Here is a 23,667-nt window from a genome sequence, read left to right on the forward strand (position 1 = left end):
GAGGGGTGGTGGGCTTGGATCTTGGCCATTTTGATTTGAAACTGGGTTTCCTGGGGCATGTGATGTGTGTAGTAGCGCGAAGGTCGCCATGCTGTTCTCAGAGAGAGAGAGAAACTACTAGGGAAGCAAATCCATTTTTGATTCTCCCAAGATCTCCCAAACTCCAATCCACACCCCCCACCCTATTTTCTCCCCCCAAAAGCAGCCGATCGCAGAGCATGTCTCTCCGTTTGCAAAGGGGAGGCCCATTTCTTCTCCTGAGTCGTATTTTATTATTATTGTTTTTAGCCCTTGCATGAGAAACGTGGCCCTGGGAGTCCTGGAAAAAATGATTTTTTTTGCCTCCCTTTTATTAATCTTAAAATGTAATTCCTTTTTTTTTTTCTTTCTTTCTCTGGAGCATGCCTCTTCTCAATACACAGAGCAGTAGGATAAGGAATTAAATATTCCTGGGCAACATTGTCCTGGCAGCTACACACCACTCCCTCCCAGTCCTTCCCAGTTGGAGGCCAGTTTTATATTTAATAAAGTGCACTTGCAAAAGGACCAGAAAATGTATTTTTGTGTGCAGTCCAGCGTCATTTGAATTAAAATGGAAGGTTTCACATGAGAGAATGTTATCCAAGTCTTTCTGACCCCCCACCCAGATTTAAAAAAGGACACATTTTGTTTTTAGGGAAAGTGGAGCTACATGGAAAACAGCTAGAGATTGAACATTCAGTTCCTAAAAAGCAAAGGTAATACAGCATTTTAATTTATTTTATTTTTCCCTGTTGAAAAATAGCTAAGGTAATGATAAATAAAAATACCAGCCCAAATACGTGCATGTGAAATTAGATGTGATATAGAGGTTTGGGGGGGCTCGAGATGTGCCCCAAGCTAGGCACGAGTCAGTGCTGATGATCTTTACGTGGGGTTTTTTATATTTATTTTTTAAAGTTACTTTGTAAGTGAGTTTTAAGAAATGATTACAAATGATGCAGTAGTTTACTCAAGGTGGTGTATGACTGAGATCTGTTTTTAGGTTTCCAGTACATGTGAGGCCAGAAGTTCTCTCTCTCTCTCTCTCTCGCTCTCTTTTAAGCTATGTAGTTTCCAGTTAGTTTGATCACTTTTCTTTTTCCTTTTTTCTTTTTTCTTTTCAATTATAACATTTAATAAGGGAATTTTTTTTTTTTTTAAATAAGGACTTGTTTGAATATTTCATGCAGGGAGTGTATTTTAAATTAATTGCAGGGAGGGAACTGGTGGTACTGGAGAACTCTTACTGAGTGGTCTGTAATGATTTCACTTGCCTTATTTTTGCTTTAAACAGAAAAATAGAGTCTTTCTGTTTTTAAATGGATGCTATTTCTCCAGCTAGATTTTAAAGAAGCGTACAGTCGTCTTCATGCCCTTGGCCTTTTGTTGAGGGATCCTCTTGTGTTAAGGAATTATTCTGGCTACAATGTAGATACTTTGCAGCTTAGGGGACCATACCACACAGTGGAGGAGAAATCCCCAAATAATGAATGGCAGTGGCTTTTTAGAAAAAAAAAATGTATTTTCTCCACCGCATTGGGAGCAGGAAATTTGGCCCAAGATACAAATAGTCCACGCTGAATTCTAGCAGAATCTGTAATACACTTCATCCACGTGATCAGGCAGTTACTTCAGCAGCAGAGCAGGAGGGAGGTCGTGAAACAGATCATTTATTGCCTGTTTTCCCTTCTTTAGGACTGACAAAATATACCAACAAGGCACTAGTGACATCTTACAGGGAAAAGCTAGGCCTGAACCATTTGTTGGGCTTTTAAACTTTCTCACCAATTTGCCAGTTCAAGCCCAGGGGCTGAAAACTGGATCTTCTATAACCCGTTATAGGTTAATGAGACCCAGAAGGTTTAGCTCAAAACCAAAAAACTAATAATTTCTTATCAAATATTTTAGCAACAAGACCCATCTCATGTATACAGACAATCAATATTGCTTGTTACAGTGTTCAAAGACTTGCTGTGGTTTAAATATCAATTGAATGGAATGTTATTGGAAAGGCAATTACAGTATGAAAGGTAACATAATAAAATCGAAAAAGTCTGATTTTTTTTTTCCTTAGCACTGCTAGAAAAATCAATAGGTGAATACAGTAGATTTTGAGATATTTCTTAGTTCATTTATCCTAACCTTTTTTCAGACTTTCTTAATAATAGCAAAGGAGAAATTATATTGAAAGGTAAACATTTCCTGAATGTGTAATTCAAACAAATTGTGATTTAAACTTTATAATAAGTGGAATCAAACTTAAGGTTAGTTAGCAAATTTCAAGGAGACACAGGAGAAATAAAATTAATTACATACAGATCCTAAATTCTATGGCGTGGTGTGTTTTTATAGTTATATATACCCCTATCTGCTTTCTTTAAAGCTACAGGAGCCATTTTTGATGTTGACTTTCTCCCTTAAAGTGCTTTATTTGAAGTAGCTTTATTAATACAAGATTGTGATGTTTCTCAGGTTGGATACATTCATTTATCACTTGATTTTTTGATAAAGTTACACTGTTTTGATTTCCTAAAACAGACTTGTATTTCTGTTTTCTAAATGTAGCCTTAAAATGTTAATAGATTTAGGAAATTAACTAAAAAATAAAGATAAAAAAGTAAAAAGATGATACACCATCTAATAAGATTATTTTTGGCTAAGACTGAGGTGATGTTAGTGGCTGTGTTTCGAAGTGTTTCCTTTTTTTCTGGTTGTTTTGGGACTGGATTTTCCAGTCTAAGGACATACTGAGCAGGAAATAGTTAATTAGGTATGATTAACAAGGATTCAGAAGTTGTTAGTATAATTAAAAAAAAAACCTGATGAGACACAAACTTTGAAGTATAGAAACTTAGAAAATGAAGCCACATTCACTCATGTGCTTTTCAGAGAGTTTTACAACTAAAATGTTGACTTGTTGCTTGGATCTCTTTTGTTAGAAGAACTAAAACTGATAAATGCTAAATAAGACTAAAGTTGATGTGTTTTGGAAATTAATATATTTCAGGAAACTGCATATCACAGTTAGTTCTTTCCTGATTGTTTCTTTTCTTCTTATAAAATGTGTCTTCTCTTCTCATCCCTAACAAACATGAATTAAAATACTGAGAATGTGTCAGGGTTAGATGTGAGAGAATTGCTGGAGTGCATTTGTGCAAAGTGTAAGAGTTACAAATTCATTAAGAATAATTTAATTAAATGGCTTCTACCAGGATTCTCTGAGAAATCTTAAAAACTGCTTATTCTATTGATGTTGATTAGGAAATTATTTTAAAGAAATATTTTAAAAATGTTACACAACATAGAAAAAATTGTTCATGGGTAGTAAATATATTGTTTCATTGTTTGGCATTCATATTTTAAAACGAAGTTGTATTAAAATTGTGTAGGTTAAAAATGTCTCTCATTGCCATTTTGAGAAGGACATAGAAAGTTTAGGAATATTTTTTTAAAAGGGTGCAACTTTCTGTGTTAGTGAGAGGGCAACTCAAGTTTATATAAAAAAAATTAATAAGTTAAAACCCCCCTGGATTAAGAAATATTTAGGAGGGTAGATCTGTCTGAAACTGAAAAGACTTAAGGGGATAGAATTTGAAAGAGAGAGAGAGAGAGAATGAATGAATAAAGGGGGAGGGGAAAAAAAGTAAGTGAATCCATCAAGCAAACATTCCAAATATGAGGAATGTGGAAGTGAGTAGCCCAGAGAGAATGAAACTTAGTAATTGGGGGAAATCGTGAATATGGCTGATAACAGCCAATATACTTAAAACTAAAAGGACATATTTTTAAGTCAGGATAACATAAACAACAGGTCCAGTTAGAAAAAAAATGTGTCCCAAACCCCCAAACAGAGGTAGGAAAATAATTACAGGCGTATTTAGTGTGTTACAAATTGATGTGGATATATATGTATCTAGTTTATTTGAGAGCTGGTGTATTCCCCCCTTTCCAGGCTTTGTTTCAAGTTAATACATGTGCACACTTCAGATATGTTATTTTGTCCATACACAGTCGTATGCCTAATGCTTTCATAACGAAATATTGTAAGATGTGATAGAATGTCTGGTGTGACTTCTTTCTTTTAAATTGTTAGTTGAAAAAATGTCTCTTGCTAGCTTTTATTTTCTCAGGTCTGCAAAAGTTTGTTGGAAAAAGTCATTAATTTAATTTAAGAAAGCTTCCTGAATTCTGAGGCAAATTCAGTTTAAATGCATTCTCCAGTCTATTTGCTTCCCCTCAAACAGAAACAATTAGCTGTTATTTAAAAGGTGCTGTCTTCATTGCTGAAAGCATTAGCATTGCTTACACCAGGGTTTGAAAATTAATATATGTGAGAAAGGAAGATGAAAAAACAACTTGCTATGTAAATATTTAAAGATAATAATTCAGATCAAATTTTGGTTATTTTCATAGTTTTCTTTGGACTTGGACATGTGCACCCAGAAAACTGGTCCTTTAAGAAGTATGTTGGACCCTACTTGAAGTAATTCATAAACCTGTTGGTGAATTCCAGCCATGAAGGACAGACATCATTTGTCTGTTTCGTGTTCTTCTGTAATAAGTAAAGATTCAAAATGTAGATCATCTGGGATGTGCATTATTTTTAATATAACTGGAAAAAGGAAAAACTGCAACAAATTGCAATCAGACACAATTAGAAAAGAATTGGCTTAGTCCCTGTTTGTGAGGCGGGGCTAAAACTGGCAAATGTGCACAAGAAGTTGCCACCTCACTGCAAGCTTTCTAGTCTCGAGTTTTTGAACCAATGAGAAATGAAGATCTGTAGATGCCCTTTGTTTGGAGTTTGGTGGGATTTCTTGTGGAAAGAGGGAGAAATGAGTTCTCAACATCTATAGCAATTTCTTAGGACTGAATCAGATTCTCCAGTGGTGATTTCTTTTGCTTTTTCCTTTTAACGGAAACCATTAAATAAATAAACACATAAACAATAATAGAGTTATCCCCCTTTAAAAAGTCACAGCTATAAGAATATAAACGTGTAAAAAAAATAGTTCCACCCAGCATCCCCCAAAAGATACAGAGAAGTTAATGTTTTCCAGAATGTGCCAGTCAGTAGGATTTGGGAGAGTTCAGAAAGCAAGAGAAGTTGTGGAAGAATAACATGAGTTAGGCTCAGTGTTTGAAATTCCAGAAACAGAAAGAGTCCCCTTGTGGGAGTGGTTGTTAGTAACTGAGACCACCTGCCTCTAGTAGTAGTTTACAAGTTTGCTGGCTTTATGAATGGAAGGTGCCTCCCTCAGTGACACCAAGAAACATTTTCACCCTGTGTTATTAATGATGCCATTGGTTTTACAAAACAGCCTTTGTGAAACTTTAGAAAATCTCAGTGAGTAGATGTTGCTTTCACAAACAAGAGCCTGGTAAGAGTGCTATGACGAAGGAATGATGCATATGGAACTGTTTTAGTAGTAGTCAGTGATTCTTCATTCTCGTAACTTAGAGAGAGTGATGGAGACTTTAAAAGCAATGAAAACAGCTGAAACTTTTGGACGGAAGTTCCTTTAAAGACCAAGTTACTCACAAAAATGATCAAAGTTGTTTTCTCATCTAGCTAAGGTTAAAATCTCAGCACACACTAAGTAACCAAGTTTCATTTTCAAAGGTGACTTAGGCACTTGGGTGCTTAACTTTAATACTTAGGCTTCTAAATCACTTCAGCACCTCAAAAAAATGCCCCCATGTTACCAGTGACCTCTTTTTAGTCTCTGGGTTGAGGTATTTACTTTTCAAACAGATAAAAGGAGTTCATAGTCTGTGGAAGCAGAAGCAGCAGAAATGGAAGTGGTGAGACATCTATATATCTTCATGCTGCCAGATCCTTTATTAATGCATTGCCTTGAGTCGTCTGAATTCTGATTCTGCCAACTTTTGGTTTAAAAAAAAAAGTAGGAATGAACAGAGGGGATCTTCCTTAAGAACAGAGCTTAAAAAGAAGCACTTAACAGGGAAAGTCTAAACAAGTTTAAAAAGAGAGGGAGATGGACCAGAGAGAGAGAGAGAGGAATTGTCTTACAGAATCAGATCAGGAGTGACTAATCTGTTGTCCTGTTCTGACTGTGACTAGTACTAGCTGTTCCAGTGGGAAGTGTAAGTAGCTCTGCAGAAAGCAGTTATGGAATAGTTAGCTCACAGGGAATGTTTCTTCCTAAACTTAGAGTTAGAGATTGGATGCTCTGGAGTGTGGGAGTTTATGCTCCTTTTTTTATCCTTAAAGTTCTGGGTGTTCCCCATAAATGTGAGAGCCTCTTGTGAATCCAGCTTGGAAACCCTTTTTTTTAGGCTGTGAAACTTGCTAGTTAAGTCTCTACAAGTTTTATGGCTAGTTAGTCTAGGAAGCAGTATGAGGCATAGATGTTTTCTTGAAAGGGTACCACTTTATGTTGTTTGGGAGTTTATTTCTGAAACTCCTTAGAATCAGAGCTCAGTCAGAGAACACGTGGAAGTGAGTTGCCTCTAAGCGTGTTCTGTTCCCCGGTAGGACGATGAGTTGTGACAGACTTTAGCATTGGGACTTGTCACCCCTATTCTCTCCAGTAGATGTTTACCTAGTCCCCTGCCCCAGCTTTGACGTTCAGTATAGTTCTAGGAGTGGAGAAGATCTAATTCAGCCCCAGTCAAAAAAGACTGTTTATTTCTAGCCTGTTTCCCTCTCAGTAGCGTCCATGTGAAATGTGATTACTTGCCTACCTGAGAAAGTTGATGTAAGGTGGTATTTTAAGCTGTTACATTTAAACCCACTGAAAACTCTTATTCTGGTTCAAGTCTGGTTTATAGACACTTCAGACAATTTCTAATCAAATTAGGCTCAGTTTGTACATGGCAGTTTTCTGCAAGTGTCTGTCCACCCAGAGGTTTTCATTGGTTTAACCAAATTGGTTTCAAAACTGGACCTTAAATGAGGTCAGCTTTATCCCAAACAAAGCCAGAGGATCAGTATCTCACAGTATCTGGGGGGCCTTGATTCTGCAATGAACAGAGTGTTTTCCTCCTGATCAAGCAAAGCACATGGTTTATATTTAAGCCCCCATGTGCTCCCACTGATTTCAGTGGGACTTTGTATGTGCTGTGCTTTGGAGCAGGGCTGGACCACTCAGCCCCTTGCAGGCTTGGACCCTAACTCACTTAGTTCAGCCTCCTTTTGCCTCACCCTCCCAGCCAGGGCCAATGCAGAATTTATCCCTGTTGTCCATTTCCTAGTGTCTGTTTCAAGGTGTCTCAACTGAGGGAAGGCTTCCTCAGGTTATCCTGGGAGAAAAGCTTTGAGGCGTGAGGCATATCGGGCTTGTGATTCCATTGCCTCACCGGTCCAGGTGGGAATGGGACACAGTAAGATTTTTAAAAAGCTCTCAAGTCACTCAGGATCTCTAGCCCCATTTTAATCTGTGACATGGGAGCCCACGTGTCCCTGAAAGCTAGTGGGGTTTAAGTTTCCTAAGCCTAGCCTCTGAAAATGTTGCCTCCGTTTCTTATTTCTGCCTTTGAAAATCCCCTCCTGGGCCCTCTGCTGTTCCTCGCTTTGCAGTTGCCATGGATTTTCCCTGCTCCAGCTTTCTTTACAGCCCACCACATGGGGGCTTCTCCAAAAGGGCTTGTAATAAAATCTGAAAAGTGGAAGACATTTTATGGAGATTCCTGATGGAGACAACTGCCCAGGAGGCGAGCTGGGAGCTGGGGGAGGGCTAGCTCTTTGGAGATAGTCACACACAGAGCCAATGCAGCAAAGACGAGGACCAGAAGCAGGGGGTGCTTAAAATGATACCTTTGGCTAGCACTAGTCCAGAAAAGCCTAGCCAGGCTAACACTAGTCCAGAAAAGCCTAGCCAGGTTTGTGGATGCTGGCACAGCTTCCATTCAAACCCAGTCTCTTGCACAGAGGGGTAGATCAAGGCAGTGGGGTGGAGAGAAAGGAAGAGTCAGAGTTTGTCTCAAAAATTCTCACGAGCCCTTCTGCTCCTTGAGGAAATGGGTCATTTATTTTAATGTAACTGACACTTGTGAGCCATGACGTGGTCAGAGCTGAAATTTCACACTTTTCTGGCTACTGTAGTTGTCTCGTCAAAGTGCATAAATGTGGGTTTTTTAAACAAAAAAATGCACGCTTCCCTATGCCAGATACTGATGGGGTTTTCAAAGTGCAATCCAGCAGGTTAAGTTTAAACTCAGTACGAATACAATATAAGCAGCAGCAACCCATGCAGGGGGAGCCACTTATGGCTGGCAAGACTCCATGGATAGTGCAGTGAGATGCAAGTTCTGAGTTGTCTTGATGTGTCACAGAGGGTAAACAGCACTTCAACTTGCAGTTAAATTGATTTGTGGAAGAAAAGCACGAGTGTTTCTCTGAAGACACTCCATTAGTATTGTTACCTTTTATGAAGTCAACAGCCTAAGTCCTGTGTAATCGGCTCCATTATAAGATCCTAAGACGCACAGGGAAGTAGTAACCTACAGCCAAGTTTTGAAGAGAGATCAGGACCAGATTTTCAAAGATTCAGCTCCCATTGCAGCATCTCATAAAGGCTCCATTTTCAAAAGTGATTGGAACCCAGTCCGTTGAGCACAATGGATAATATAACAGTTACTTCCCCTTCTTAGATATGCCCTCAACCAGGGCTTTGAGCAGCTTGTAAAACTCTTCAGATTCTGTATTGTACCCTAAAAGGAGTCTATCTTAACCGGAGTTAGTAGAAAAATGCCTTGTAGGAGATTGGCAAAATCAGTAATGATGGAGCCTACCCCAACCTCACATAAAAGGCTGACCCTTTCATGTTACTTCTGTTACTTTCCCTTCCACTTTTCAATGAAATGTTGCCTTTTGAAAGGAACAAACATCCTGTAGAGCCCTCCCCTCCTTTCTCTCATCAGCTGGGAGCAGCCCTCCTACCAGAGCCCAGCAGCTGTGTTTAGGTGTGTACATCTCCAGCAAGTGCTAGGAGAGTGGGTTAGACTATTGTGGACAGTTGACTCCTCCTAAGTCCAATTAAGTCTTACCCTTGCAAGGCACCACAAAGGAGTACATGCTAGGTTGGAAGAAGGGGGTAGAGAATTTATTCCATTCTCTCAAAGTTGTAATGCAAAACTTTGTAAAAATCAGGCAGCTCTCTAACAAGAAGCTTTTGGAACATGGAGAGAAGCAAATTTATTGCATTTGGGCTACACATGGCTAAAGCTTCTGACTCATTCCTTTACACATGGACTTAAAACCAGGGCAGGGTGTGTGGCAGTTGTCTACTGCATCTTATTTTCCTTTCTAAATCACTCTTTCCATCTGCATCCAGCCTATCTCCTAAGATAACTTCTCCCACACCCAGGGATAGTTGTAGTGGTCAGCAACCAGTATAATCACCTGGTTCCTCAGGCCATAGTATAGTCTCACTAGGCAAAGCTGATGGTGGCAAGAAAGAGGGGTCCACACAAGGCTAATGTTGGCTCAGTGGGCACAATCCATATGTATCTATCTGATCTGGTTCTGTGGGATATGCAGTAGGAGTCTTGTTGATCTGAAGATGGGGATGTTTTCAAGCTGTTTAAACAGGATTACTATTTTATTGACCCCAGAAAATGGTTTACATTGTTAATGCAATTAGTTTTTTTTGGCATGGTGTCTACAAATTACCACTTCAGTCGCTATTGTTAAAGTAGTGTCTCAACCTTGTTAAACTCATGGCACACCCTGGAAAATGCCATCTCTTAGCTTATATTCTTTTTTTTTACAACAAAAAAGTAATAGAGCAATTCTTCTGTTGCAAAGAACTCAGAAAGCCCACACTATGGATGACACTATGAATTTATGTTTGAAAACTCTGGGTTCATCTTGTGAACCATGTGTAGGTGTTTGTACCCTTAATAGGGTCTCACACACCCCAAAGTGCCCTAGCACCCTAGATGAGAGTCACTGTTCTAAAGACTTGTCAGACTTTTTGGAAACTCACAGAATAAAAAGCTCCTTTCAGATAAACATTTTTGGTCCAAAAAATTGGACCATCTCAGGTTTGGGTGGGGTGGGAGCTGGATGATAACTCAGACCCACAAGTGCCAGAAAAAAAATGTTTGGAGCCAGAAGTCAATAATCAGGCAAAATGCCCATTGACTTCAGTTAGTTTTGCATGATTAAAGGCTGTAAGATCAGGCATTTGGAATACGTTAAATGCAACCAGCAACCCACAATGAAACCAAGTCCTTACATTACTACACAGTAAAAGTTGAATGTTCAATCCCCAGATGTCCAAAAATGCAAGACAGACAAAGATAACTAAGCCGGATAGGGGCCCAATCCTGATATAAGACCCTTGTGATGTTGTTGATTTCAGTGGAACTATTCTTGATTTCTGTTGGGGGAAGTGAAAGCAGAACTGTACCCAGTGGCCGCATTCGGACAAGCATGGCTGTGCAGTATGTGGCACTGCAGATCCATCTGCAGTGCCACATACTGCACATTCAGGTGTTCTCTGTGCTGCAAGGGGGTGGGGAAGAGAGAAGGGTTTGACCCCGGGGGATTCCAGGGTCCAAAAACCCTGTGCAAATAAAAAAAGCCAGGTGACATGCAGGGGCAGCACACGCCGTCCAAAACCAGAGCCTGGCCTGCTGGAGCCATGCCTCAGCTGCCGGCCAGGCTCCAAGCAGCAGGATTACCTCTACTGAAGCCCCAGGAAGTCCCCAAGACCACAGGTAAGGCTTCTGGGGCCAGCCCAGTGCTGGCCGTAGCCTCCCCTACCGCACCTGGGGTAATCTGCTGTGTGCCAGAGGGCGTGTGGCACAGGCATTCCTCGGGGACAAGTAGCAGCGGCCAGTGTGTTTTTTTCAGAACACCTATTTTATAGTCCTAATAGCTTAAGTAATAGAGCCTGCATGGGGCTTACAGTATCACTCAATCACAGGGTCTTTGTGAGAGGAGAGGTTACTTTTTGTCAGAGAAATTTTGTTCACGTGTAAATCAAATGCTTAACAATGATTGTCATATAAAGTTGTGCATTAAGGCTCAGCTTCTGGAAGCAAAGTACAGATGTACTTCTTTTCAAGCAGGTGGGTATTTCGATTGAAGTTAATAGGACTACTCTCATGCTAAAGTGAGGCTTAAATGCTTTGCTGAATCTGAGCCGTAATGCATAACTTTATATGACAGTCATTGTTCAGCATTTCATTTATAGCTGAACAAACACCATTTATCAGATAACTGTTGCTTATAGAAGAGACACGAGGAGACCATAGTTGCCTTATCCTCCTTTATCTGAGAGGGGTGAATCATGTATAATTTTTTTTATACTAATGATTAATTGAATGATTCTCTTTGATTGATTCTTGATGGGTCAGATACATCATAAAATACTGTTTTCTGCATCCTGCATTGGTAATCATGCAGACCTGTCTGTCATGTGTATTTGTACAGTGAAATGTTATATTTGTTTTCCTCAAATATGATCACATGCAATTTCAAAATATACTTTGTACATACATTCAGGCCACATGAACAATTGGGAAAGGTGAATAGGAACTATGGCACACATGGATCTGAAGGGAATTATCTCAAAAAAAAATCAGAGCAGCTATCGAGACAATAGCGTGCAGGATTTGCCAAATAGCAAATTGAATTTAAAAAATACTGCTAGTGACGTGCTAATGTCAATATTTAAATGACTCTACTGGGCTAAGCTATTTCCCTCTTAGTGAGGTGAAGAGGCAAGAAGTAGAAGAGTCCTTTGCTGCCGTGTCAATGGATATGGCATTATATAGACAAGAGCCTAGGAAACTGGGCCTCCCTCATGCTCTCCTCCTTCAGCCTCTCTGTCTTCTACTGCTAGTTCAGTCCCAGTGAAAGGCTGGGGGTATTTCACCCACAGTGTTGTTGGGCCCTACTCCAAGCCAGCTTAGACAATGCAGTGGTTAGAGCACCAGCAGCTGGTCTGCATTAGTTGTTGACAGGCAGAGCTGAACTGAATGTAGTAATGGTGGGAAGTTTTAAGGGGGAGGAGAAAGCATCTGTATCCATATTAGCTTTATTAAGTTTGCATTAGGATGGCTGAACCTTCCCCACAGAAGCAGCTATAGCAGTTACTGATTGTCCAGTTTGCAGACTGGCCATGTTTACCATGTGGCAGAAACAGGAGAGCTCCAAAGCCTCAAACCTGAAATTTGTGAATATTCTTTGTGATAATTTGGGCTGCTGCTCTACCAAGGATCCTTAGTCATCAACCAGGAACCTGCCATGTTAGGTGCTGTACAGACACTAAACATAGAGGATTTTCCCTGCTATAGACAACTTTCCGTTTAAAAAATGAGTACAACTGCATCTGCACAGTAAGTTGCAGGGACAGAGATCAGCAACTTTTCTCTCATTCCTGTTGCCCAGTGGTCTCTTCTAATGATGAAGAATGTAAGGTTTAATTGCCCGATCTACTACTTTGCTTCCTGCTCCCTGCCCAATCTGCTGCGGTGCTACCTGCCTCTTCCTCAATTTGCCATGTGCCACACACAGAGGCTGCCTGTGATGTGTGGTTGGCCATCCCTGTTATACTTAGTAGCTAGGCCAGATAAAAACATATACATGTATCCAGTATTTTTTTTTTTGAGAAGGGCTTGACATGAAGAAGATTGTCCTGATCTACATATAACTCATTGTATTCCCTTCACACTAATGAAGACGAATCAATTCTTCATTTCAACATTCAAGCATCAAAAATGTTTAGTTATTTATATTGCCCCTATGAGTGTTTTGAGGAACGTTAGAGAGCCATGCAAAAATACCAGCTCCACAAATACAACCCCAACTCTTTGGAATAGCTAAACAAAAGAACACCCATTGAGGGCTTTATTTCAGTTCCCACCAGCACCAGAATATTTTGCCCAGTCTCTCAGAAAATTGATTCAGATCCTTATCGTAAAATTTGCATTTTTTTAAAGCAAACCAAATGATACAGACAACAGTAAAAAAAACTTGCTGAAAGGGTTAGGTCCTGTGGCTTGCAACGAAGACCATTCATGGAACCCATCTTGTTACATGTCTCCAGCTGAGAAAAGACCAGAGTTTTTAATGCCCCATCCTGTTACCCAGCATGCGTCTCACCCAACACAGAATTACAATAGAGCTGGTAGAGGGGACTCCATTTCCCAGCATCCCTGCTTGCCTGGAGCTCAGAGGAAGGCCAGGGGAGGATTGCCAATACATCTGAGTCATGAAATCCCGTCTCTGGTCCTCATGCTAGAGTGAAGCAGCGAGGTATCTGTTTAATGTAGACTGCTTTCTAATAAAAAAAAAAAAAAATCATTTTGATCAGACCCAAGTATGCTTCCTGGAGACAGGTTCTTTCAGGGAAGGAATTCTTTGTCTCAAAGGAGGAAGAGTCTCATGTGAAATTGGTTGGGGTGCTTTATTTTGAAAACAAGTCTTTTGGGGGGCTTAGAGCATTGGTTGTTACTTTTATATAATACTTATATAATACGATTTATATTTTATCAAATGGTTTATTGTCATTGCCTAGCTTTTAAAATTGGAACTGACTGAAATTGTTGCATTAAAGCATAGGTTGATAAAGAGTGGCTTTTAGACCAAAATTAACTTTTCTGTGGGAGATTTTAGTCCTTTTTTGCTGAAAAACCCAAACTCAATTTCTTTAGTTCTTGTGATTATTTTGTTTTTGCCTTGCTTTCACTTTTTCCTTTCCTTTTTTCCTTTCTCCACTCTTTTTTCCAGTGGAAATAAGAGGGAGATCTAGGATCTATTTTCAATCAAAGCTAGTAAAAAAAAGAGAAACTATTTTCCACTAAATATTTCAAAAGATATTTCTTGGGCATACAGTATGGAATTTGTCCAAAGATTTTGTCTCAAGCTTCCCTGGTTGATGCACAGTTTCAACAATTTTAGTTTGAGTCTTAGGAAAAGGATCTTCTCCCCTGTGTTAAGATCAGGAAATGTAACTTCTGGCTTCTCAATAGATTTAGAGATTTTTTTACAATTTATTTGATCCCTAGGGACTTGTCTGCTTTCTCAGCTGTTGCACGGGGTTATCTTTAGTGGGTAGAAAATAGATAAATTTGCATTGCTCCATATTTTTTGTGGACCCTCTGGGTGCATCTACATGATGTTCCTACAGCACAGCGCAGCATGGGCGATTGCTGCACCATGTGCATAGCAGAGGTGTGCTATACCTGGGGAGCGTAGCTGGTGATCACATGTAGACACACGTGATTGCTATGTCACCATAGTGCACCATATGGTGATGGTAGCACATTGCTACGTCACCATAGGACAACATGTAGACGGGCCCTCTTGTATTCATTTTAAGTTGATCTGTGTTTAATTTGTGTCTACTTATTCACCTATACAAGCAAATCCCAGCAAACAAGGTTTAAGCATCCACAGGATTGACCTAGTTTCTTTGAATCTATGAAATCAAAATTTAGTTAAATTTAGGCAACTTCATATATAGATCAGCCTTGAAACGCATCCTTCTCCATCCTCACAACTTTCCTAATCTCTTACTCCCTTCTCCACCTACCTTCTGATGCCCATGTGTCAATTAAGAAAACCTCAAAAAGTATCAAGGATTGGGAATCATTCTGCGTATTTTCCACAGTTACTTGCATTTGTATTTGTTGTCATCCAGCTCCTGACGCTGCAGATACTTTCAGCCTTGAACCCTATATCATAATTATTTGTATTGTAGTGGAGGCCAGTATTCAGACTGCTTTCTTAGGTGTCTATCAAAGCTTTTGCTTTCCAGTACCCCTGTATTAAGCTCTGCGCTCTGGAGGGCAATTCACTTTGGTTATATTAGGTTTTTGGAATCTCTGCACAATCCATAGAAAGTCTTGGGAGGAGCCTAAATGTGATTCAGGTCTAGCTGCTTACATATAGAGAATGGGGAGCAATATGTTCCTTCCAAGGAACCCAAGCCCCACACCTGAGCAGGCAAATCAAGCCATGCGGGCTCCCACCCCTGCTCCGATCCCAGACCTGAAGAAGCTGCAGTTGCCATCAGCAGTGACGGTGACGGCGGTGTTGGGGGGAGGGGGTAGCGAGCAGTTGGATGTGGAGCCACTGCTCTGCCCAGCTCCACACCACCACTGCTCCACCCAGCTCTGCGGGACCCCCCAAAGCGTGGAGCCCAGGGCGGTTGCCCTTGTTTGTTCCCCTCAGGGACGGCCCTGCTTCCAAGGGTGGTTACTGAAGCTCAGAGTCACATAAAGGTAGGAAATGCTAGGCACAGAGGTATGTTTGAACTCTTGTTCGGCTCCCTGATGGTTAGGTGCCTGATTGAAAATTGTTCATTGGGGTCTCTCTTTTCTTTTAGGTTACAATCTCTGGTCTCATTTCTGAGGACAACTGCTTAATGGTTTAGGAGATTGGCACTACCTTGTGCCTGTCTTTTGCCAGATAACTTACTGGTTACAACGTGCACCAAGAAAATGGGTCCATATCCTTCACAATCAATATAAAGTACCAAAGCATTTCCCAGATCAGTTTTGAGTTAAGGATTTTATGTATCACAGACACTTCCTGGTTCTTAGCTGTAACAGGTAGGAGTCGGGGGCTTCAGTGGACTGGGAAGAGCTTCTTTCTCTGTGGGATTTTTAACTGTGATACATGTGAAAACAAGTGAAACTTTATCACCTTTGGCAGGCAGTGTGTCTCAGGTAATTATTAGATACTCTGGAAAGACTGCAGGTAGTTCTGAATGTGCTGCAGCCACTTTAAATTACTGCTGATGTTTCATGTGGACTACCACACTTTGTTGATCTCATATTTGTAGGTGTTCTTAGCCCCCTGGAAGTGCTTATTCAACTCTGTTGAACTTGATGCAAATGGATGCATAGCTCAGATGCTGTGGACATGTAGGAAGCCTTGGGTAGAGTAGGGTCAAATGAGGACAATAACCGTAATTTGTGGAAAAGGGCTGTGTTGTATAGAGCTGTGATCTGCATTGTTAGAAGCAAATTCTAACTAAGGAAGGAGGGAAATGCATCCTGATGATGACTGAAGAAGCACTATAGCATTGGTCCAAGAGGTGATTGCCCCAGTTCATCTAGCTATTGGACTGTGGACGATAGATCATGACCTTTAGGAATTTGAAGGGTTCCTGCCAAAAACATGGAACAAACAGTGGCCTTTGGTCCAAAAAAGATGCCTCATGGAAATCCGTAGGTGCTGAAGGCATGTTCCAGAAAAAGTTAGGCTATCTTTTTACTGGAGGAGAACCTCTGGTCAGGAATAAAATGGGCCATCATTGTGATTAAGTCAACTACAAGCAAGATAGCTGTACAGCCCTGTGAATGGGCTAGTCCACAACACTCTAGGGACAAATGCATATGTATTATCTAAATGGACCACAACAAATTGATCTAGCACATCTCTGAAGATGTTGTTTACACAGTGCTGGAATGTGGCTGGCACATTACAAAGGCCGAATAGCATGACTAGATAATTGGAAATTTCTATACCAGGTGTTGAAGATCATCTTCCATTCATTCCTCTCACGGATGTGGGCCAGGTTGTAGGTTCCCTAAACGCTGAGCTTGCCAAAATCCTCTCAGTGCGTGCTGTTTCCAGTAATTTATTGTTAAGGGGTAGATCAGGGGTTGTCAACCAGAGGTATGTGTACCCCTGAGGGTACTTGGGAAGGCCCCAGGGAGTATGCGGTGGTGGCATGGAGAAGCGGGGGTACTTGGGAAGTGTGCCACTGCCTGCTGCTGTGTGCTGCCACCATGTGCCACTGCTGCCTGCCATTGACCAGCTGCCGGGGGACCCCTTCCCCCACTCATCAACTGGCTGCTGCTGGGAGGCCCTCCCTCTCCCCCCCCCCGCTCATCCAGGGGGTACAGTCCAGGAGGGGTATCCACCAGAATGGGTACACTTCTTAAAAAAAAGGTTGAAAACCCCTGGAGTAGAGGGATACCCATTCCAGATTGTAGCATTTTTTGATGTCCTTTAAGAGGTAGTGGTGTTGCCCAGTCAAGGGCTTTACCAGTCAACAAGCTGATAATGTGCTCTACCTTGATCCTACCAATGGGATATAGGTGTGGGGATAGCATGAACCAAAACAGTACTGGGCATCACCAGATCTCTTTGGGCAGCAGTATTGTAGGGGCTGGGGCTGTGGGTGTGTCAGATTTGTCAATAGGGTACTGTTCCACCTCTGCAGGTGAGCTACCTGGCTTTACAGACCCTGGGCAGTGTTCTGCAGTTCACTGGGTGAGACATGGGCATCTGTCAACTTCATATCCATGGTAGGGTGATAAAAGAAGGTTCCCTTCAAAAAGGGGCAGATTTTTTTTTGGTTTGCTCAAGCAGTCAGAAATGAAGCACGGATAGTTCAGAGCCAGGTTCAGAGCCGTTGGTTCAAGCTAGGCAAAAGAGCAAGGTCTGAAGAATAAGCTACAACCAGGAACTGCTGATACTGGAGGCAGGGAACCAAGTAGGAAGATAAAACCAAGCAAGGTTGAAGCAGGAGTCTGTGCAGATAGAAACTGTGATCAGGGCTGGATAAAAGGGTAGGCAGAGCCTGGGACAGGAATGGGAGACAAGCCTTAGCATTAGTGGGGTCACTCAAGGTGTTTCATAGTTTCATAGTTGGTTGGGTCGGAAGGGACCTGAGCAGATCATCAAGTCGAACCCCCTGCCATGGGCAGGAAAGAGTACTGGGGTCAAATGACCCCGGCTGGGTGATTATCTAGCCTCCTTTTGAAGATCCCCAGGGTAGAAGCGAGCACCACTTCCCTTGGAAGCTGGTTCCAGATCCTAGCCACCCTGACTGTGAAATAGCGCCTCCTGATATCTAGCCTGAAGGAGACATGTTGACCACATGTTGACCACCAGCAGTCTGCTCAACCCTCTCACGATAGACTTTGAGGAAGAGGCATGGTTGTATAGGGATACGGCTTCTTGGTAGAAATAGACTAGCTTGTTTACATGATTTGGGGATATGGTTCTACAGCTACATGGGTTCACTGGTCCCTGCTATCACAGCTGTCTTTCCTGTCTTGACCCTGTCCTATTGACCTTATCTCTGGGCTGAGTTCAATGCTGTCAGCACAAGTTAAGCATGGTTTCTGTGTGCCTACCAGTAGAATTTAGGTACCTCAGCACAAAACTTTGAATTGCAAAGGAGCATAGGTGGGAACTAGGCACCTAAGCCTGGGGTTGGCCCATGGGTTGGATCTATTCCACTGATCGATTCTATCCTGCCTGCAAAGATGGGGCTTCTGTGGTGCTTTGGCATGTGTATAGGGCTTCTGTGGCTTTTTGGTGGTGGGAGGCCTCATTCACACAGACATTGGGCAGTGGCCACTGCTAGGTTAGAAGGGCTGGCCTGTATCAGACTAAACTATGTGTCTTTGGCCTGCTACTGCCGAAATGTTCTCAGCCTCTGTCCTGAGCTATAGTCCATGTGCAGAAGCCGTAGAGGTAACTTTGCAATCCAAAATGGGAGTGTCCTGCTTCTTGTAACTAAGCTCTGCCTGAGTCCCATTTAGGTACCTAATGGACCAATCTCAATTTGGCCCTGATCTGATTATGCAAAGTGCTGTAGAAACAAAAAGATGGTCTGTGCCATCTTTCTTCCTATGTGGGGGGAATAAGGGGCTCCAAAATATGCAAACATTGCAGAGTGACAGGGTGTTAATCACCAGAGGTTAGTCATAATAGTTATTGCAGTCCTGGTAAGTATATGGATACTCCAGTGATGAGTGTGGTGTTAGAACAGTGGTTTTCAATCTTTTTACACTTGAGGCTTCCCTTGGAAAATGCCAGCTCTTAGTTTTCATTCATTTCTTGATTACAGAAAAATAAAACAGGAATATTTCTGTTGCAGAGAACTCAGAAAGACCACAGCAGGTCAGTGTTGTAGCATATAGTGTCTTAACAATATGGATTCTTCCAGCAAAGCTTCGCCAGCTGTTTCATTTCAGTGTTATTTCAACTCGCTTCGCTTTCAAAACAGCAAAATCGAGACGAAATGAAGGGCTTTGAAACTGCCTCAAAACGAAACAAGACCAGTCAAAACATTTTGAAAGTTTCAAAAGGTTTTGAATTTCAAAGCAGCTATCCAGGTGGTGGGAGGCAGGGGAGAGCCAGGGCTGCGCTCTGAGTGGCTCTGCAGCCCCATGTGGCTCATCCTGGTGGGGAGTGCAGTGCTCGATCTGCCCACTTCCCACTGCCTGGCTCCACTCTGATCGGCTCTGATGGACTTCAGCCCAGTGGCAGAAGGTGGGAGAGCCGGGGCTGCACTCTGCCTCCTGCCACCGGGCTGAGTTCCACGGGGCTGGGAGCTGAGCCTGGTGGGGGGAAGTGGAACGCAGCTTGGTGCTCCACTCCACTTCCCCACACCAGGCTCAGTTCCCCAGGACTGCTCTGGGGAACTGAGCCCAGTAGGCGGAAGTGCCTTCTGCCACCAGGCTCAGTTCCATGGATCCGTGCTGGGTGCAGGTCGCGCCCCATGCCAGTCCCAAGTGGCGGCAGCAGCCTCCCACCCACACCACTGGGAGGGCTGCAGGGTTCTGCCGGACTTCTTCTGGGGGTGTGGACCCCGATCTGCCTGCCAGTTGACAGGAGGCAGCTCCTGCCACCTGGGACTGGCGCTGGGCACAGCCCGCACCCAGCGCTGGGAAGATTGATGCTGCTGCTGGCCCTAGATCGCAGGTGGTTGGCAGAACCAACCAACTGTGATCTGGCAGGCAGATCAGGAGCCATACCACAAGGAGGAGTCTGTCAGAGCCCCTGCAGCCCTCCTGGGGGTGTGGGCAGGCCCCCAATCTGCCTGCCAGATGACAGGTGGTTGGTTCTGCCACCTGGGGCCAGCAGCAGCAGCAATCTTCCTGGTGTTGGGTGTGGGCTGCACTCAGTGTTGGTCCCAGGCAGTTGCAGCAGCCTCCTGTCACCTGGCAGGCAGATTGGAGGGCCCGCACCCCTGGGAGGAGTCTGGCATAGTCCCCACAGCCCTCCTGGAGGTGCGGGCAAGCCCCTGATCTGCCTGCTGGGTGACAGGAGACTGGTGCTGCTGTCTGGGACTGGTGCTGGGCGCAGCCCTTGCCAAGAAGATCTGTGCTGTTGCTGGTCCCAGCTGGCAACACCAGCCTCCTGTCATCCAGCAGGCAGATTGGGGACTCACCCGCACCCCGAGGAGGGCTGCTGAGGCTGTGCCGGACTCCTCCTGGGAGTGCAGGCCCCAATCTGCCCACCGGATCACAGGACGCTGTTCCTGCTCTCCAGCTCCTGCTTGTCAACAGCTTGAGGTGCAGTTTCCTAGAAACCTCTGTACCTATCTCCTTGAAACATGGCAGGCTTCATGCCCTCAGAAGGGGCTACCATCCCTGCAAGTTTCATCTGAACCAGGCAAGAAATGACAAAGTTATAGGCTGTTTCGTGCTTCCCCATTATAGCCTATGGGCGAAATGTCGAAACAGCAGAGAAACAGTGAAACAGTTTCAATGAAATGAAACGGAACAGTGCTTTTGAAACGAAACAAAACTTGAAACGAAACACTGTTCCGCTGAAGTGGAAGTCAAAGCAGAATGCTGCTGTTTCACACAGCTCTAATAGATTTCTGTTTAAAATATGTGAGTGTATGTTGTGAACCATGTTTGCCCACCTAACAAGTGCTAACATTGTGTGGCACCCTGTGCACCCTTGAAACAATCTCAAGACACCCCAGCGTGCCTGGCACCCTGGTTGAGAATCACTGTGTTAGAACCTACTTAGCATAGAAAAGGTACTGACAGTGCAAAAGGGTCCTTCGGTCCCTCATTCATTTTATGGTATGTTTCTTTGCACCTTCAGCACAGAAGATACTCGCCTGCTCACTGGTTATTATACAAAGTCTTAAAAGCACAAAGAACCAGCCCCAAACTGGTTCAGATGGACACAGCTAGATAAAACCTACTGCAGATGAAAACCTCTTACCATTCTGCACTCAAGGAAAGCAGAATGGCTTTATGTCACCCCCTGGCAACATGAAGAGCAGTGTGTTAGAGCTACGGTTCTGGGAGGGTCATAGTACTGTGTTCATCCTACCAAACAAGGCTTGATCCTTATTTCTTTACATGTTGCTGAGACCTAAAGAGGGCATCATGGTGATAGTGTGCTTGGGTAAAGAAAGCCATTGGCAGAGGCTTGCTTTTGAGTCTATGCTCTCAGACCTTTTACTTCAACTACTTTTGCATGGTGCTGATGCGGATTATTAGTATACTAGGTTTCATCAATGCTAGTTTTAACATGTATTAAGGCCCCAGAATCTGGAGGCATGTGATTTGCTATTATTATTTTTAAAGTAAGTCCTTGGACCTCATAATAGTGGAGACAAGCTTGGAAATGTAACCAAAATGCAGTTTAAAAGGCTTAAAAAGCACTAGGCGAATGTAAGAAATCCCACATTTATGATTATTAGTAAGCTTAATGACTTTTAAGCTAATTTCATGATTTCTGAGAGACCCTTGAGTCATGTTTCTTTAAATATTTGGGGTGCACAATGTTGGCAATATGCACTTGTGAGATGGATTTGCATCATGTACAAACAATACTGCCATTCTAGTGCCCTGCTATCAGCCTCATAGAACCCGGGAGCTATTCATAAGAAGGGCCTATTCCCTTCATGCCGTGTTATTGGATTCCTCTATATAATCTCTGTTTAAACTGTTTTGAGATCATGAGGTGAAATTTGCCATAATGCACCCTACTTGATCAAGCATTAGGTAATGTTTGATGAGAGAAGGTAGCCCTAAATATTACAGTAGATGCAGTGCAGAGGCAAAAAGTGGATTCAGTCCTCAATCTCTGACTGTGGGTTGCCAACAAGGGCACCTCGTCTGTGCCAACTGAGGTGGTGCCTATATCCTGACAATTGGGAGATGAGCAAAGATATACTAACTCTTTCCCCATGGGGCACTGAACAGCCGCTAAATGGTAACAGCTTTTGGTCATTCATTACTGAACTGTACTGGATTCAAAATTGGCTGAAACCTGTATCCCTCTATCAATTTCTTTGGACCATCCTGTCCCACAAGAGTTATGGTTTTAGGATATTGGTGGTAGGAATGCAACTAGCTTAGTTAGTGCTGCAGATCCTGGCTGTGGTACATGCATAGAACTGCAGAAAAAGCCTTTCAGTGCATGGCAGCCTGCCAGCAAATTAGCACTGGACAATAATGCAAAATGGACACATTGTATAAAACTCATCTATCTTCCCCTCTATTACTTACTGTTAAACTTGTCCTGTCCACAGATACTTGATGTATTGACTTTGGCATGAGTGCAGAAGATTATTGGAATCCCTCCCTGGGCATGTGTAGGATCTAGTTCCCTGTTAGAGGAGTCTTTGGGGGGGGCGGGGGGGAGCGGGGCGGGGGTTGTATCTTTAAAGCAGCTGGAATTGACCGCTGTCAGAAACATGACGCTTAGCGAGATGGACTGTTGCCCTGATCTAGTAGTGCAACTATGCGATACACTGATACAATACTGTACCTTCCATCTTAGGACACTTCCCTGCTTTATAGAGTTAATGAATTTAGATTTGCAACCCATCTCTGAGGTAGGGAAATATTTGTACCTCATTTTACAGATGGACAAAACTGAGGCATAGGAAGGTGAAGTAGAGGCTTAGCAGAGACGGGGGAAAAAATCCAGCGCATTCTTCCCCTTCTCAAGTTCTCCCCATGTTCTAGCTACTAGGAAAGGACTCTGTTTCCTCCTGCAGCTGCTTCATTTGCTGGTGAAGGTTTGGTGATAGGAGAAGATATTGGAGACTTTCTGATATAATAAGGCTGTAGGGTGGTCAACAAAGGCATCCAAACTCTAGTGCAAAAAGAAACTCACAAGTTTTAGGGTTTTCAGAGAAGGGTACACTCTCCATATGTGAGAGACACTAGTGCAGTCCTGCCTATCCAGACCAATGATTTTGCTTCAGTGATACAATAATTGAATCAAAGGCAAGCACAATATCGTGGATGAAAAGATTAATCATCTTTTAAAATGCAGGCAACTTGGATCTGGGCTTGGACCAGGAAGAATTTTCAAATGTCTTTCTCCACTGTTGATCTATTGATAGAATCACATCTAGTGATAGATATAAAGTGGATAATTTCCAAGGAGCTGAAGGGAATTAGATACCCAAATCCCATTGTCTTTCAGAACCTTTTAGGACATCATAGTGTAAGTTGTTCCCAGTTTTTAAAAATGCATCTAATTTTCTTACTCATTTCAGAGGGGGTCCCCTTAGGGGGACAAAGAAGGCTTCACTGACAGAGCAGAGCCTCTGTCATTAGGGGGAGCTGTCATAACTTGTGGAAGGAAAAGTTTCTTCATATACTGTGTCTAGACCAGTGGGTTTTGCCACCATTGCTATGACAGAGGCAGATCTTTAGTGCATACAGGGCCTTACTTTTTTTTAAATAAATTTTTGTTCCCAGGGCCAAATCAGTTCCAAATTTTGACTGAGTAAAGCTCCATCATTCAATTCTGTGGTGCTTCCACCAGCAAGTATCCTACTTCTCAGATTCATCAGTTTGGGGTTTCAGATACTCCCAAATTCATGGCAGGCATCCTACATGCAAGCCCCAAGCCTGGAGGTCTTGGAGTTCAGATGGCCCCTAGTCTTGTTTTCTCCTAGCCAAAAGGCCAAAGGAGCAACCTAGGGGGAAAGC

General features: G+C 42.7%; 1 protein-coding gene across 2 annotated transcripts in view; it reads left to right on the forward strand.

The window, feature by feature from the left end:
* The first annotated feature begins 591 nt into the window (after positions 1–591).
* IGF2BP1 (insulin like growth factor 2 mRNA binding protein 1) overlaps positions 592–23,667 on the forward strand; it is an 85,190-nt gene continuing 62,114 nt past the window's right edge. For both annotated transcript variants that reach the window (XM_019548402.1, XM_019548403.1), the window contains exon 1: positions 592–737. In XM_019548402.1, the coding sequence (XP_019403947.1) occupies positions 607–737 (131 nt within the window). In that variant the 5' untranslated portion in view covers positions 592–606. The remainder of the gene's footprint in view (positions 738–23,667) is intronic.

Source organism: Crocodylus porosus, unplaced genomic scaffold, assembly GCF_001723895.1.
Source record: "Crocodylus porosus isolate Cpor-Errol unplaced genomic scaffold, CroPor_comp1, whole genome shotgun sequence".
NCBI lineage: Eukaryota > Metazoa > Chordata > Crocodylia > Crocodylidae > Crocodylus > Crocodylus porosus.